At 36.0% G+C, this 18,214-nt stretch overlaps 1 protein-coding gene across 1 annotated transcript in view; it reads right to left on the bottom strand.

The window, feature by feature from the left end:
• ZRANB3 (zinc finger, RAN-binding domain containing 3) overlaps positions 1–11,601 on the bottom strand; it is a 45,815-nt gene extending 34,214 nt beyond the window's left edge. Inside the window, exon 1 of the mRNA XM_009704392.1 lies at positions 11,450–11,601. Within this exon, the coding sequence (XP_009702694.1) occupies positions 11,450–11,601 (152 nt within the window). The remainder of the gene's footprint in view (positions 1–11,449) is intronic.
• Positions 11,602–18,214: the final 6,613 nt, after the last annotated feature.

Here is an 18,214-nt window from a genome sequence, read left to right as displayed (position 1 = left end):
ACTTCTTGTTCTCTGAAGTTCAATTAGTCACTTCCTCTCAACTAGTAGTTACCCAATCTGAGCTTCATCATTCATATCCCATCTGTTCATATGACACCTTAATAATAGCTCTATCCAAGAATATAAATCAGAGCTATCATACGCAGTTTCATATCCTGTTATAAGCTCAGCCCACATGGTCAAAAGTTTCAGAAAAGCAGGGGGAAAGGAAAAAAAAAATCATTTTAGATGTTTCAGTTACACATACTCTCAGCAGCAAAGTCCAACGGTGCAAAAAGCACCACAGTCAATGGCAAATTCTTTCAGATTCTTTCCCATTTCATTTTTAAATATGTCCCTTCTTCACAGCGAATCCTGTGGCTAGCATTTGAATCTCTGTCCATTTATCAAGGAAATCTGCTATTTCTTCCTAACAGAAAGCATCCAAACCTCATTGGGATGCACTGTACATACTCCTACAACCTTCCTACTATTCATAACCCTTTTGCACTTGTAGGGTTAGCAATGGGCTTTGGACATAGTAGTATCATTCATAAATAAAGCGAATCACATAGTCTGGTCTCCACTAGGATTTAACCCTTTCATTTCGAGATGTATTAGCTTTAAAATAAAACTACATTTTCCATTAAAAAGCAAACACACAGACCAAACAGGAAGCTTTGTGTGAGAACGTACCCTAGTAAGTGAATATGCACACAGAGAAGACAGCAAGAAGTCTACTGTGTTGGTTCACCTCAGGTGCATGTAGGTCCAAAACCTTATTGTTGATCCCCATACAAAAAAGAACAAATGCAAGCACCTGAGGTTATACACAAAACCCATCACTGTGTGTGAAGCTTTCTTCTAAATGTAAATAATTTAAGGGACCACACAAAGCTGGATGAGTTAGAACCCCAGAACCAGATATTCATGAGTTAGCACGCACTATCAGAACAGTCTTGTAAAGGTATCAAGCACCAAAGGTGCACTTACAGATTCTTACTACAGAAAACCTTGCAGAGAAACCAGAAGTCAGTAAAAAACAGGTGAAGGAATTAAGAAAGAAACCCAAAACCTAGCCCTGTGAAAGCTCTGATCAGAAAAGTTCTGCCTCTGGAAGAATAGAAAGCACGATTTTTCAAACCTCAGAGAACACAGAAAGAGCTCCTGGTTGTGTTGATGTCAAAAAGATTGGAACCAACTTTGCCAAGCAGAAGGAGAAGCAGATCTTTAAAATTTTATGCAGATGAGTTAATTGGAAAAGCAGAAGGAAACTGAGGCTAAGCTCATGTGGCATATGTCATACAGCCACATGAAAACAGTCTGCATCAGACAAAGGTTAATACTAAAACAGTTTCATAAAATGAGTTTCAGAGAAGGAAAAAAATGTTTAAATGAAAATAATTTCTATTTCTGTGTGTCTAGGTTCCATTCAAGTCATCTCTTTTGAAATGTTAGCAATATTAACCAAGCAAACAATACAGTTACTTATATTAATTATGGCTACTTCAGCAAGGCATCTTTGCAAAGACAAAGAATCTCATTTTGAACTTTACTGTTGCAAGAATACCAATTAACAACACACTGACATATGTCTAAGGTCTATATAACCAAGAATCCTAATAAGTCATACAGTCAGTGCTAGAGGTTTCTTACAACTACAGAAATATTTTGTAATAATATCCTCTCTAAACTAGAGAGTCCTGCTTCCTTACACAGAGGATTAAAAGCTAAAGGGGTGTAGCAATACGATACACCTATTGCTTGCTTGTGGGGATAATTCAACTTCTGAATTAATTTTCAACAGCTATTTATCCAGAAAAAAAGTTAGAACCACAGGTAACTTTCTCAGAACAAATTCCTTCACTTTTAAATGCATTTTCCAAGACAAACAGTCAAAGCAGTAGCACTTCATTTCTAAAAACACTGAAAAATTTTGTTACTACTTGAACAAATTAAAGCTGGTTTTGTTAATGCAGTCTTTGGAACATGTTGTACAGAGGAAGCTTGCATTTTTCTTTCACTAGTGTGGGTGTCCTGATATTCTTGGGATTCTCACCTACTCATGTGAGTCAGTTTTATATAACACTACAAGATATAATTTACCTCCTACTCACAAGCCAACACTTTAGCACTAACATCTTAACCAAGGGTTATTTAAGGAATCTGAACTTAGTACATTTTTACATAAAACTGCGCAAGCAACCATTACATTTGTGTGTCAGTAATCACAGCACGCAGTCCTAAAACTAGAACAAAGAAAGCTGACTTCCTTTCAAAAATAATCAAGGTTGTTTCACCAAAAACAGAGCCCCAGAAGATTTAAGCTAGATTATACCCTTGCTCTTGAACTACGCTAGGTATTTAAAAATAAATAAATAAAAACCCAACCCTCATCTAATGTAAGATGCTCTGAATTGCCACATTTGGAGTGTTAATTATTCCCTAAAGGAGCGTAGAGGAGAATGGTTGTGCTGTCCTATGCTTTTCTCCAAAGCCTCTCAACATGTAACTGAAAAAAAAAAAAAATCTAAAATGCTTTATTAAGATCTGAAAGCTATGAGAGCACATTTGCCAACATATTCTAGTACTTTAGCTTTGACAAAGATGTATGGAATAACACATATCAAGGTGGTCAATTTGAAGGTTAAGCTCAGACACTCCAATAAGTTTTTAGAATATACTAACTGAACTGTTAACTAATAAAAATTCTAGTCAAGATGACACCTGATAGTGAAAATTCTTTACCTAGTCAGTCATTGGCCTCAGAGACAAATTGGTTCACCAGCTGACTAAAGGCAAGAAAAATTGACTTTAGTTAATTGGAACAGTTGGAATAACATCAACTAATTTCAACTACTGAAAATCTATAGCCTACAAACCTTAACCTTGGTATTAATCGCCACGACTGAAATATCTGTGATCAACAGCAGCTCTTCCTTACTATGTAGTCTAATGACTTTCAGGGAAGTTTAGGTACTTAATCACTTTTCCAATAAAGTCTGCTTTCCCAAGTGACCCTCCCCCTGCACCGATCTGCACTGCAGTAACTGCAGAAGAACGACTCTCTTCATGACTTCCTCCTTTAAAGTTAGCTGAATCAGGCAATAGGGAAAAGAATTACCTAGAAAAGTGTCTCATCACTAGTCTCTCCATTTTCAATAGTTCTCAGATTCAATCTCTTTTTCCTCCAGTAGCCCAAGCTCTGAAAACCAGTGTTTAGTTTTCTCCTACACTTGGTTTCTTCTCCATATCAATACTTCAAAACACTTTCGTACCTTCCAAATACTTCAAAAACCACCATCCATTCAACTGTTGACAGAGTATCCCACTTCTTTTCTGACATCTCTCTCTGAACCAAGGAATTCTGCTGATCTTTTCTATGTTGATTTCTCTCCCCTACTCTAACTTGTCCCCCCCTCAACACAATACAAAGACATCATAAAGCACATGGATTTAAAGTGTTTGCCCAGCTACCTTTGGGGTAGTTTTCTCTTCTGCCTACGTTCTTCCTCTCCTTCCAACTTCCATTAATTCAGTCAGAATTTGACTCGTTTAAGTCCTTACATTTTCTCACTCGCATTACAATAGCCTGTCTCACATAGTCAAAATTGATCACTTTCATTCTGCCCTCTCCCTGATGATTGTAGTTAAACACACCGATTTTTCATTGTGGATTCTCCTACTGCAAACTTTCATTGCACACAGCTAACACTAAACGCATTTCCCCTCTCTCCATCACTGTTGACAACTGATTACCTACACTTGTAGTCTTTATCTCACTTGGTTCTTCTCTTCCATTCTAACAAATTGTGACCTGCATTTCTAAAAAAAATAATCTGTATTTTTTTTGCTGCTAGAAGTAGACATTGAAGCCCAGGTAGTTTCTCAGATTACTACCATTGCTTTTTTCTGTTCTGAAATATTATTTTTTTTTCAACCCCACGCAGTTCCTCTCCTGAATGACGTTCTACATTCACTTACTGACAATGCATTTTTTGTTCCATTTGAATTGCTTCCCAGTTCCTCCAGCATCACTTCCAAACAAGCTTCCTTGTCCATGAAAGCTCTGCAGAATTTGGCTCAATCTCTCATTCATACTTCCTGCATGTGAACCTCATTCTGTGAGCTAACATCTTCATTTAATCATCTCTCTCACCCCCCGCCTTTGGCACTTCTCAGATGTGAAATGTACTCTGAAACATTACAAACCAATGTCTTTAAAAAAAGAGAAACCTTTCTTTAAAAACACTGTACTTGCAGAGCTGCTCTGTATTTAATTGCTGAAATGTATTAACTGTTTGATCCTCTACAAATTAATTAAATAGCCATTCCATTCTTTTTCCACAAGGATTATTTTTCAGCTTTGTTTTCTAAGACTGGAAACAACTGTTCATCTATTATTATGCAGAGTTTAGGGACTCAAATTTATCACAAAATTATAATAATCTCGTATGTCTAGAATGAGTTGCTGAATATGTTGAAATAAAAGATTTCTTTCTTACTCTAGCAAGAGACTTATGCCTTGTTTCAAACATCTCTTTCAGACTATTTAGCCATAATCTACTGAGACTAGAGACAGAAATCACATATAAAAGTTACAATTATTTTTATTCCCAGTTGTCTTGGATCTGAAGATCTACAAATAACAGAGGCACTTGATGGCACTTGATGCTGCAAGTCACCAAGTACAAATTAAAATAAAAATGAAACGTTCATAGAAATATTCCTAGACAATACTGAAAAAAAACAAATGTGAAAGATTTCATTTTCTAACACGCAAAATTCATTAATTTGGCATCTATCAAAGTCAGTGTGACACAGCCAGAGAATAAGCTGATCTCCCAAAACAGACTATGATTAACTTAATCTTCTGTTTTTGAATTTATCTTCTTCATGTTAAACTGTGAACTCTCATCTTAAGATCAAATTGGTCACAAGTTTAATAACAAGAATTCAAATCAACTCCAGTCTCACAACAACAGTGATACTACAAACTTTGGAGTCATTAAGGGATATTCTGTTTGGTACTTACACCTGTTCTAAATCCTTACCTGCAGCATATAAGAATGCTAGATAGTCACTGTTATGCACTTACAAGGAAGTAGTCAGAATGCTCAGTAAGATTTCCAGCAATTTATTCAGTACAAAATGTCCCAATATGAATAAAACTTCAAGAGAAATTCTACTTATAAATGTTCTCCATAAATACTGATAATTATCAGTATAAATACCCAGTATATAATCTTATAATATTATCAGTATAAATATTATATATAAATACTGATAATACACTGATAATTAGCAAATAGCTATAGCTCCATAAAATACAAACTCTCCATGTCAACCATTTCTCTTACATTTTTCATCCTTTAGAAATTAATGGTTAATGTTTTCACTGCAAAAATGAAGATGTATGCTACTTGCTTAAATTAAACTAAGATTGTAAGTAAACTAATAAACCGTAGTGTTGTGAGGACTTATAACAGAAATGAAAACAGTAAAACGAAATTCAACTGAAAATAATGATGCCAGATGTCCCAGCAGAGAAATACTGAGAGATAATACTGGGGGACAATCCAACAGTAGCCTGTGAAATATTTTTGATAAGTGTTCCTTTAAACCATGTAGATGATTCTTAAAAAAGAGATGCTTTTAGACAATGGTAAAAAGCAGTTGGTCTTGCATTTAATCACAACGTAGACTTGCAGCAACCTATGACCTTTCAAAGGACAGAAAAATTAGATGTAGACAGTAACAGATATGTAAACATGCATCTAGGCTTAGTGCTTCAAAACAGAAATGGAAGAAAAATCTATTTTCTTCTCTGAAATTTTCTTATTCTTTGCTACTATCAAAGATAAGAAACTGAAGCAAAGAAATACACTGAAAAATCAAATCAATCAGTAATCATGGATCAAAAAATAGTAAAGATAAAAGCAAAGTAAAACAAAAGCTCTGGTAACCTCAAAAGGCAATACAGGAGAGAAAGCAACAGTGGCATTATACAGAAGGAGAAAGAAAGATTAATAGACCATAGAAAAACCAGAACCAAACTCAGCAAAAATGACAAAAATAAAAGTGAAAGGGAAAAATAGTTAAACAAAAGTGTAAGAGAAAAGGACCTACTGTTCTAGCACAAACTAAAATGTGCATGGATGCAAACATAGACTGAACATATTTTCTCTTACTGTATCAGCTTCCAAGAGGTAGAAATATAACTCCCTTAGACATTCAACTGAAATGGAAATGATAGCTTTTATACTACTCAACGGCTAATACAGAAGAATTCATCTGATTCAACTACCTAGTTCAGTCTGGACAAAGAAAGCTTAACGTCTTCCTCGAGGTCTAAAAAATTCTACGAAAAGACACATTTCCACCCCTGCCCAACACACTGGACATGCAGACTGGAGACTGTTGTGGGGTTTTTTTATGTTCAGACAGGCTGAATGAGATAGAACAAAGCAGATTCAGAATAAGGATTCCTAAGAACTTGAGGATTTTGAATTCCAGGGGGGAAGGAAATGTTTGTTTGTGAAGCACAGATATCTGGACTCAATTTCTGTGCATTTTCATCACTCCTTTGTACTACCATCCTAGAAAGTTAAAGAAATTTGTGTAAAAATTTGCCCAAGAATTTAAATATTGCTTATATCAGAAATTCCTGGCCCTACAAAGGGCTATACTGTGCCTGGTAATTGTAAACATTTCCATTTACTTCCTGCCCAAGAGCTATCATTTCTATGACTTAACTACTAAAACCTCAGCAGACTGTATATACTCTAACTTTCCAGTGAGGAACTGGAGCTAGAACCTTTCAGCTGTGTTCATAAGCTTTGAGGAAATTTTGATTTGAGTCTTTGTTTTTCGGGTCTACTTTGAGGGTGACAGGGGGGAATTAATTTCTGTGAAGACTGGTAAAGTCTTCGAACCAAAAATCCATTTGAATTAATGAAGAATTAACTATGTGTTTCTCCTGTGTAGCTTGCTACAGATCAGCAACACAGCCAGTGGAAAAAAAATGTACTATTTTGAAGTGCAGGCAACTGACATTATAATAGGGGACACTTGCACGGCATTCTCTAATGAGCTCACTATCACAATGATTCTCTGTAACCTACTATCTAAAACAACATTAAACACTATACAACTTTTCTTACTCTAGAAAACGACTGCCTAACAAAACAAATACCCTTTCATTAAAACTCATAGCTCTTAATGCCAGGTAATAACTCTGCATATCTTGTTACTGCCATCCATTGTCATTTACCTCTTTTTTACTGTGCCTATACTTGATAAACAACATTAAGCAAGCATGTATGGGAAACTAAAAGTCACATGCTCCAGAACATATAAAGTTAATTTATTACCTCCAAAACTTATAAAGGTACCATTAAAAAGCAAAAATTATCTATAAATCAAGACTGGAGTAAAATGCAGATCCTGGTAAATGTACCAATAAGCATTTCAATATTTTGATAAATTTATATAAATTTTTTCTTTCTCTTTTTTTTTTTTGCCAGAAAATACAAGTTACAAAGTTAATGCTCTTGAACCTTATGTAAGACAGTGAGAAGAAAGCACAGCAGGAAATGAGATTACCCCAGTAAAACAATTTGAGCATACAATTATAATGGAAAAGCTCATTTCATGAGTGGCAAATATCTCCAAGTCCTCTTCTGTATCCACAAGCAAGATAGCTTAAACAAATTGTTCTGCCAACATTTCTAGAATATATGTGTATCTGAAGGCATCTTTCTCAGATACTGTCAACAAGGCAAGCAATGCTAAAAATTATGTTTGCAAATCACATGGTGACAGTTTTGATTATAAAACTTGATAAAGCATTGGGTGATCTGGTTTGTACGTGTTACCCAGTAGCAAGAGAGCTAACTTTCAAACAATAGCATGCCTCTGACTTTTACAGCATATTCAGGTGAGCAAATGGTTTCTAATACAAGACAGATGTGGCACACTTCTATAAAGAGAGAATATAAAACAAGAATACATGGTAGAAAGAGATTGTGAGTTTCCAAGTACTATGTCAGTGAACAACAACATTAAAAATCATTAATATCCCAACAGAGGTATGGGCTCCAAAGAGATTGAATACAATCCTTATCAGTACATTCAAGCCATTTGCCCACATATCTCTGCATTTTGGATATTTTGCCCAAACTTCTACCACTTTTTCCAGAGTATTGTGCTTCGAGACCACCACCTCCTCTTCACTAACACCTGACCATTGGCTGGTGACTGCTCAGCACTGCTTAGGCCTTCATTCTCAAGTCAGCCTCCTCCTGCATACTTCATAGATTTTACATGGAAGAACAAAAAACAGGCCTGAAAAGTACACTCTGTTGCTCAGAACAACTAAACCCAATAAGCAAGCTGACATCTTTACTTTAAGGTTTTCAGTTTCTATTTCTTCACTTGCAATTAGGTTACACCGAGTTCTTAGGAAATGGGAATTTGTCCACTTCTGCCCAAACTATGACTGAAAACCAGCAAAGAGCAAACAGAGAGAATCGCTGACCTCTACCTTCCAACAGCGTACACACAACTGACCCTAACAACCCTAAGTGTTTCCTAAGCTCACTGCTAAGAGTTTTTGTTCCTGGAAGGGACAAGTTTGTTGCTTTCTATTTAAGAGACAGTTTAAAGCATATACTTCTAAAAACAGCATGAATATGTACTTCTTTATTTGTAACTTACACTTTTCCTGAAAGAAAGCATAAAAATAAAATAGTTTTCAAGGACAGAATTTGTGTGCACTGATGTTTTCTGCACATTAATGTTTGATGTTATAAATAAAGATCAAACATTGTTTCCATCCTTATGTACCCTATTCTCAAGTGCACTTCTGAAAAACAATCTCTAGTAAAGAATAAGCAGCCATGCAGTTATTTACCTTTAGTCTGTGAGCTAAAAGGTATCTTAGCATATGTTGAACTATACACTGTCTTGTTGGCTCTAGAATTATTATTTCCTAGGAAAGTGTTAGGCAGTCTCTGTTAGTCTAGATGATGCCTTTGGAGTATCTGCTGAAAAACCCTTTGATTCATTTACTAATGTATCAAAAGTACCAACCACAACAGCATATTTATTTTATGCTCCAGGAAAAGACAAGAGAATTAATAGCTTACTCCCAGCCCCTTCCATGCAAGAAATAAAAATTTGTTCTAAGAAGTCCTTTTTCACACTGGTGCTTGTCTAACCTAAGATAATACTAACTGAATCTCTTCAGCTAACAATACAGCACTTTTTGTACACCACTTTCCTGCCACCACAGCAAAGCACGGATTAAGTGATGACTGCAAAGGGAGAGCATAGCCTGAGGCAGAGAAGAGAGAGAGCTGAGATGCACGTACTGCTTACTTCAAGTCCTATGTTTATATATTTTTTAAACTAGGAAAGACACTTCTATGGAAAAGTACCAGACCACTGGGAATACTGAAAAAAGGCTTAAATCATTATGGAGTACACAAAAGGTGTACCAAGGGTTGACAAACTAATCAGAAAATTCAGCTACAAGCAGCAGAGGCTCTTGTTCTCTGTTTTGGGACAGAAAGAAAATTAGATCTGCCTGAGCAAGGGACAGATTTAAAAAAGTACTCCTCAGGAAAGTTTAACTTAATACATCTTACTTTATATAGAGGTTGTCTGAGAGTGTGCACACATTCCTCAGTTTGACCCAGCTAACATACAGAATTTGCTATGCCAAGGAATGAGATTTCTTGCAATCATGATGAAAATAATTTCGTACGCATGCCACTGTAAAACCATCAGTGCCATATTACTCAATAGTCTTTTCTTAGTGAAGGGTTTCAAGAAAACAACATAAAGCCCATAACCCTAATGAAAATAATATAATTCCCTCCTTGACAGAGAGTCATTAGCTGAGGCATTGTAAACCTTTTAAAATACTTACTGCAGGCAATTGTTACTTCTCAAAAAAAAAGAAGAAAGAAATATCTGATTAAAAATTATGTAGCCCAACAGTTAAGCTGCTTCCTGAGGAAGTTCTGTATTATATAAAGGGCTGCAAAAGATTATGCTACTTTCAAATACATCCACTAGCCTACACTAATTAACATTAACGGAACTATAAACATTTAATGTCTTCTGTTATTTCAGTATTGGTATATACAAATGCACCTCAATTGCATACTATATAAACCTCACTTTCCCTTATTAGAATCAGATCAGCTGAGATATGGTAGCCAAGGGCTTTGGATTTATTAAATCCAACTGTAATGTCGACTTTGCCATCTATGCTATCAAAGTCTTAGCCATCCATTAAAAATATATGCATTCATTCTCACAGCCACATTGTGCAGCAGGGAAGTGCCTAACACAACCAGTAGTCACAGAGATGTTAATGCCAATATAGCACAAAGCTTTATAAATCTTAGGCTTGCATGTTAATGGCTGGGCTCATCTTTCTACTCTGCTGCCTAGTCTGGTGACATAAAATAGATGGCTTGCTTCATGCCCTGAATACAGCAATGTTATAATTGCCAAAGGATAAACATTTCCTTTCCAATTTTTCACCTTTAGAGAAAGAGATGCACACTTCTTTCCTCCTGCAAAAAATCACAAACTTTAGCTAGCAACCCCCTTAGACCCTAAGCCTCTTGTTCTGAGCAAGATGATGAAATGATCAGAAACTAACTTCATCCTCCTTTAAAACCTAAGCTAAAATAATTTCATTTGTGCCAGACCTCTTAAGTTTCATTACTTTCCAAAAGAACAACATGCAGTAGTTTCATGGCTTTAGGTTGCAATTTCTAAATTTTCTAAAAATTTGTAAATGTGGAAATAGCACTTCCCTTTGCTTTTCTTTGCCCCTGTACCTCAGTAACACTCTTACTCAGCAAAATATTTCCAGCCTCTGCTGCATAAACTATTTTTCCGATTTATCAGGTACTTAATTGTTGAATGCCTACTCTATCAGTTGCTGCACTTGCTAACTGAGCACTCTGCAAGGCTGCTTCTGCTCTTCTCTTGCAGCTCAGTGAGCTCCAGAACACCCTAATTACACACCAGAATTGTACCAAGTTTAAAATAGAATACCACACAGATGCATCAAGATCTGTTAGTCATTCTCTTAACAGCTCTACCACGCCATTAAGAACTAAAGAAACAAATGTGAATTAAGTTATTTTAAGAATTCTCTATTAGCATGACAAAAAGGATGGTCCTACTGATACCAGCTTCCTCTTACATGAGGAGATCTTTGATACTACAATTCTCTCTCGCAAAATGCATTATTAAACATTTCTTCATCCTCTGGGGAAAACACCAAAATAACCCCTTATTTTAAACCACATTATCCTATAGTTTACAAAAGATTTCTGTAATATAACTCACCTAAGAGACTATGCAATACCAGCAGCTTTGTAAAAATTGATTTATGTTCACCTAAAATAATTACTTTTAGCATATGATACAATAAGGATTTTACCTGCCACTCCTCTGAAGCGCAAATATGATGCCTTTCTCCTGAAAAGGAAGCAGTTTCTTTCTCAGTCTTTCAGGTAGAAAGGACAGCTTAGCATCAACATTTTCTGAATTAGAAGCTTCAAGTATAGGTGTTTCCTGGAATGTACTAGCCATGTTGAACCTAAGAGTAACAAAACAAAAACCATCTTACTTAAAAAGCAGGTCTGCAAGACATTACAGAATAAAGGTTCATGGAACAATAATAATCACTCCATCTTGAAATACACAATACCTACATAACTCTTCAAGTCTTGAGAATTCTCTCTAGAAAGCATAAAATAATGCAGATGGAGGAAAAGCCCACCGCCTCATTATCAATATTCTAACTATTCCAGTATGAAGAGGTCAGCATGTATCACTTCCTTAAATAACTGTTTCATGACATTGAGAAAGTTCCCTATTCATGGATGAAAGTTATTGGCCATTCAAATAGAACCTTCTTACAGACACTGAAACATAATTCTTTTAGTAAACATTTTTCATAAGTGTTACAGGAAGAAAAGGTTATTTAACCTTCTGATGATGGAATTAACAGTCCTCTAAAATTTTTAATCCTAATAGTTAAGTCAGGAAAAAAGGGCAAAATACATCCATTTTGGGGGAAGGAAAAAAAGAGAAAAAAAAAGAGAGTAAGGAACTTTATTCCCCTCAGAAAGAAACAATCTTAAACCATAGAATTAATCAATGAAAATTCTCATACTGTGATTCAGACTGAAAATGTGGATTCTTCTTCATTCACTTTTGTCCAAGGGGACAGGGTCAGAGAAGAAATACTAGCTTTTGTTCTCTTATAACTTCAATAGACTTTAAACAAACAAATGATTAAAAAGCTCAGTAGCAGCGTGCCAACTAAACATGAGGAAAGTAACAAACCTTTACATCAAAGCATTGCCTAATTATTTTGGATTCATGGCCTGTGTGAGGCGCAGGATTACCTTAACAATCATAGGAACAAAGAATATCAGTCAAAATATGCTTCCTGTATTGTTAACAGTAGATATCGTTACCACCAGGCTTGATAGCAAAATTCTGAACACTTTGCACTCAGATTTTTTGATACTGACATATTTCTGAAGCAACTCAGAAGAAGTCAGGTATGATTTGGTGGGATGAACCATTGTATTCACAAGAAGAAATATGCTGAGCGAAACTGTCATTCACTTCCAAGATCTGCAGGACTAAGTAACCTGTTTGGTTACAAAGTAAGATAGACCTGGGGACAATGCAAATGGTTAAAGTAACCAACATAATCAAGCATGATCATGCAAAACAGTTTGCAACAGTTTCCTTTTATTATCATGGAGTACAGGTGAGGAGGCAAAACAAACAGATTGATTCAGATGAAACCATATGCCACAGTGAAAGAACAGTACCTCTGTATTCCTAAGGAATTCCATTTCTGAAATGTTACTTACAAAACTTGTTGTACATTCTTCCAGCTGAAGTTACATTTTCTGCAGTGAAGAGAATCTACCTCTAACTGCACTACTGCACTATATCTATCTACAGCCCAAGTTGAAAGAGTCTGGGCTTTTGTTCTAGCACAACTATACAAATACCTTCTAACACTCCATCTTCCACGGGTCTATGTTAGACTAAAACTGAGAAACCCTTCCATTGGGAAGGGAGGGGGGGTCCTACTGGAAGTTTTCCAAGAGCGTTGGAAGTCCCTGGCCCCTGAGAGCCCCTCTCCATGGTGCTTACCCCGTGGCCGTGGTGCTACCAGATGCGGAGCTGAGATGTGGCAGTGGGATTCGCTGAGCCCTTCCTGTACATCTCTCACATGGCCGAGTCTGACGGGTCCTGTCTTGTTGGACAGTTAATATTGTCTTAAAATCAGAGAGATCCAAAGAAAAAGAATAGAGGACTAGAGAGCACTGCAAAAATAAGGTATCAGGAGTTCGCCACTTCTGGAGAAAAAAAAAAAAAAAATTGGCACTGTCAGTGCTGTTGACAAAAAATGTCTGTAACTGGACAAAAAACTCCAAACCAAATCAAAAAAAGGACCATCCCCTCCCCAAAAAAGAAAAAGATAAAAGAAGAAAGCAAGGACCTGATTGTTTTGGAAATCCAATAAACTGGTGTAGAACCCTAGAAAAATGAGGATTTTGGAGTATCCTGTCACTGACATCACCAGTCAGACCAACAACATTCAGACAGACAGACAGAGAGTAACTGCTTTTCTTGGTTATATGCTGAATCACAGACATACCTATCCAGATACGCATCACAGACATTCAGAGAACTGGAAAGAAAATGCTGCAGTCAAACCTACAGTCAAGTTCCATGAGATTGTCATTGTGAAAGTATTGAACGGGCTAACAGTGCATTTATGCATTCTGTGCATACCTTCTTGGGCATATATTACCACTTCTACAACAAAGTGGTCTGTAACCACAACCGTTTTGACATACGATTCTGCTAGACAATGAGGGGAAAAAAGTGAATTTAAATTTAAAATATCAAGCAACACTCGAAGTTGAGGCATAAAGGCTGTATTTACCATTGCTATGAATTTTGTTCTATTTTGTATTAAATCACTTAGCTGCTACAGAATCTATTTTAAGAAGCATATTCTTCAAGAGTTATCCTTTGTGCCACATATAAAGCCCTTGAAATATTATTGCACATGTATGAAAACAACAGTTCTAACTGGAATCATAGACGAGTGTGCATATCTTAAGGACTTCTGTATAAACATGGTTTCAACCCTGGTCTCAAAAACATAAAACTCAAGGGTCTGAACATCTGACATTACTGACTGGATGAGCGCAAGTGATTCACACAGCAATAACTCCACAGCTGGAAGGAGGCTGCTGTGTGCTTTCAGTAGCACAATCAAGGTAGAGAAAGCCCAGTTCTCAAGTAAGTCTGGTACTATCAGCAGAAAGACATGATCTTTTCTCCCTAGATTCATATCAGGTTTTGCACTGAAGGTGCTAACCTAAGAAGAGACAAGCCCAGTGCTGCTAAACTTCCTCCTGATACAGACCTCTGACCTTCTAGAAGACAACCGGTTCAAAGATAAAGAGGGATACCTTCTGAATGCCAATGAAATAGCCAGTTATAGAGAAAGGAAATCTGGATTTCTTTTACAAACCAGACATTCTGTGTCATCTAAGCGTGATTGCACTATTGACTATGGCTTTTTTCCCTCCTAATTTTATAAGTGGCATCTCTTTAAAGAAATATTCTTGTACCTTGGGCCTCTGGAACATTCAAGAGCAGATAAAAGTACTATGATCAGTATCAAGGCTCTTTGATGCATGTCCATCATTGGACTTTGCTTAACAGAGAAAGGAAAGCTTCTGGCTTGGCTTGTATACCCAAGAGATGCATTTCACAGAAAAGAAGTCATAAAGCTCTGGTAAATACCCCCTTCATCTCTCAGCTGAGCAAACAGAAATGTTTCAGCTCTAACTGTTGGGAAAGCGATCATAATCACTTCAATAGTTCTGTCACAATATTTTCCACAGCGCATTTTTTTTTCTTTAAAAGTTGATTGAGGTACTTCGAGACTGTTGGCAAAAAACAAACACTAAACATTTCTGTAGAGCCAGCCTTAAACAAGTATGCTGCAGGATTGGTGGACTCAACAAACTTGTTCAATACTCAGTTCTGTGATTCACCTCTAAAGAAAATTTCTGACTCATTTTCTGTGATGATTTTCTATTCTATAAAAGCAGAGAAAATTATATACTTCTGATCAGTTTGCTACATAGCTTGTTGTGAATGACAATATGAAAATGAAATGTTAACATAATTAGCTTTCTGTTGAACTAGATTATAACAAAATTCTTCCACTGAAACACTGAATAAAACCCATGCAGTTTCAGAAGCATAAATCTGAATTAGGAGGCACATATGATTCATCAGTACATAGCAATACTACCATACAAAATGTTTCTGCATCAGTCATTAATAAGGTTAAAACTGACTTTGCAGATCTATCTTAAAAAGCAGCAACAGCAACACAGAAAGCACTAACTACCAGATATGTATGAGTTTTTAATTATTCACCTAGAGGAAAAAAAAAAATAAAGGAATGAATGGTGACTAATTATAGAATCGGTGAATAATTTAAGAAGTCCACACGCAGTGAATGATGACTATTATAAAAACATATACAATGACTAGTGTGAGCACAAGTCAAGACAGCAATACGAATTGTGCGTTACTAAACCTTTCACATATTGCTCCTTGGCAAAGCAAAGTAGTGTGCATAATCACATTACCCCAATATTCTCCTAATTATCAACTTTATGCTTCAGTCCTTCGCATTTACCTCATCTACACTATCATTTTAATTTGGACTACAAGCTCTCCAAGATGGACTTTGCCACCTGCTGCGCACATATAACTTAGCACTCTCATGGTTGATTACTATGGAGTTCATGGCAAGTTAAAAAAATACCTCAGGTAAAATACTTGATACTCGAAATATGATTGACTGAGAACATGCACTTCAGAATGAAGTTTTAAGAACTTAGATAACTAAAATGCACTTTTTTTAAAGCAACATTTACATAGTTCTTCCCTGAACCTTTTAAGTTTACTTCAGTTATTGTAAACATGCACTTTTTAATGATCGTACAAAGAATCACACCCTGAAGATTCAAAGATCTCTATCACAATTTCTGACTAAACAGCAGTGATAAAAATCCGTATTCAGTCTATATTCATACCTGCAGCACTACAGAAGGTACTATGAAAGGTATATTGACCCCACAAAAGATTTATTTTGGTTGTGTAGAAATGAGAATGAATAGTGATGAAACAAGACAGAGAAAGAAATCAGTTCCACCAACTTGCCTTTTACTGATTCATTGAAGTAATAATTATATTGAGAACTGACGCCTTACTTGTGTATAATGACTTTGGCAGTGGTGGTCATTTATATTCTATTTTGAGACAGATCAATTACGTACACCACTGTAGTAATGTCAACAAATAAAAATAGCTTTTTTTTTTAAAAAAAAATTTAGTCAGTATAGCAGAAGACCAGTTTGTGTCTGTTGTTCTACCCATTGCAGATTTGGAAGCTCTAAGAAGAAAGAGAAAGATTAGTGTATGTTTTGACCAACTACAATTTTTCATTTGTTTCTGTGTCCTTAATACATTGTAATACGCATCCCATCAACCTACACACATCTCTAGGTCGCAAGCTCTGGAAATTCTGTTTTCTCAGACAAAATAGACCCAAAAGGTTTGGTGTGGAGAGCTAACTTTTCACTCAGAGAGTTCATTCAGGAATTTTTATGAGTCAAAAAAATAAAAATAAAAACTGTATTGTATTTTCTCAAGTGTCTTAAAGGAAATCAAGGATGAAATAGCTGAATTACTAAACCTAGCAACTTTTCATCTAAAATTGCTTTAGTATCTCAGGACTAGCTAGTGGTAAATGATACCAACTTTTAAAAGCAGGAATAGGGAAGAGTCATGGAACTACAGCATGATTCATTTATAGGGCATAAAAATCAGAAAAAAAAAAATAGAGTGCAGAACTTGTGAACACCAGGATAAATGCATCTATTTGGTGGGAGTCAACATGTCTTTTGTAAAGGTGAGTCTTATCTTCCAAGTCTGCTGAAGTGTTTTTAAGGGGATCTACAACAATGTACCTATAAACTGGTTGATGCAGTTCAGTTTCCACTATTTTTCAAAATTAATTAAATTAAATCAGAGTAAGTTTTATAAACATATTTGTACAGTAATTATAATTTCCAGGAAAACTTTTGAGAAAGTCCCTCAAACTTTTAAGAAAGCTGAGCTGTCATGTGAAAAAATTGCACCGAAACTTTTTTAAAATACAAGTAGACTGTTCATACATGAGAGAAACAACATCAGCAATATTTCAAAGGAATCTGCTCCAACTTCTATTATGTCCAATGAATTCATAGATTATCTGGAAAAGTAAGTAACCAACAAGGGGTAAGGGCAGTGTAAATACTAGTAAAATAAAATAAAAAAAAAATCTGGAATTCTTTTGGTCACTGCTGCCGCTACACTGCATTTCACTATAGATACTTATCCTTCTGGAGGTATGTACTGAGACCTAACTTGCTGAGGCTATTATCTCAGGTGATATGTTATTTTATTGGAAGGTTGGGTACAAGACTGATGAGAACTTCAAGGACTATTTAAGTTTTGCAATAGCTGTTTGTCAACACAAGCTGATATCATAATATAAACCCACTACCTATTTTCACAGGCCACTAATTATAGCCTTTTAATGCAGCTCAGTAGCAGACATCTAAAACAAATGAGTATTTCCATGAAGCGTTTGCTTCAAAAATTTCCTCTTGATGGTCTTAACTGCTCCATGACTGTATGTTCAATAAAACTTAATAGGGAATTTAGGGCTCTAAGAAAATCATGGGACCTCAGCCCATTTCATCAACCATTTTTCCACCAGGGGAATAATAAAGAATTGAAAAACTAACCAAGTTGTTAAAATATAGCATTTTAAAAAACGTCACAGAAAAAAGCAATCGGACAGAACAAAGCTCTGTAGCACACAACAGTTTTTCCACAGGCCAGTGTACTAGGCCAGAGGAAAACAGACGCCTTAATACCTGCCTAGGGGCAAATTTTTTTTGACTTGCGAAATTCCCTGCACACAGCAGTCTCCTGCAATGGTACAGAACTACCTGAGCACATGCTGTAATAACCCAGCAACAGGAGCCAGGGCGAACAGAACCAGAGAGACCTTCTGACACAAACACAG

The sequence above is a fragment of the Cariama cristata genome, unplaced genomic scaffold, assembly GCF_000690535.1.
Source record: "Cariama cristata isolate BGI_N322 unplaced genomic scaffold, ASM69053v1 scaffold190, whole genome shotgun sequence".
Taxonomy (NCBI): Eukaryota; Metazoa; Chordata; class Aves; order Cariamiformes; family Cariamidae; genus Cariama; species Cariama cristata.
Note: the sequence above shows the minus strand (reverse complement) of the source record. Positions and strands in the feature narration are given on the sequence as shown.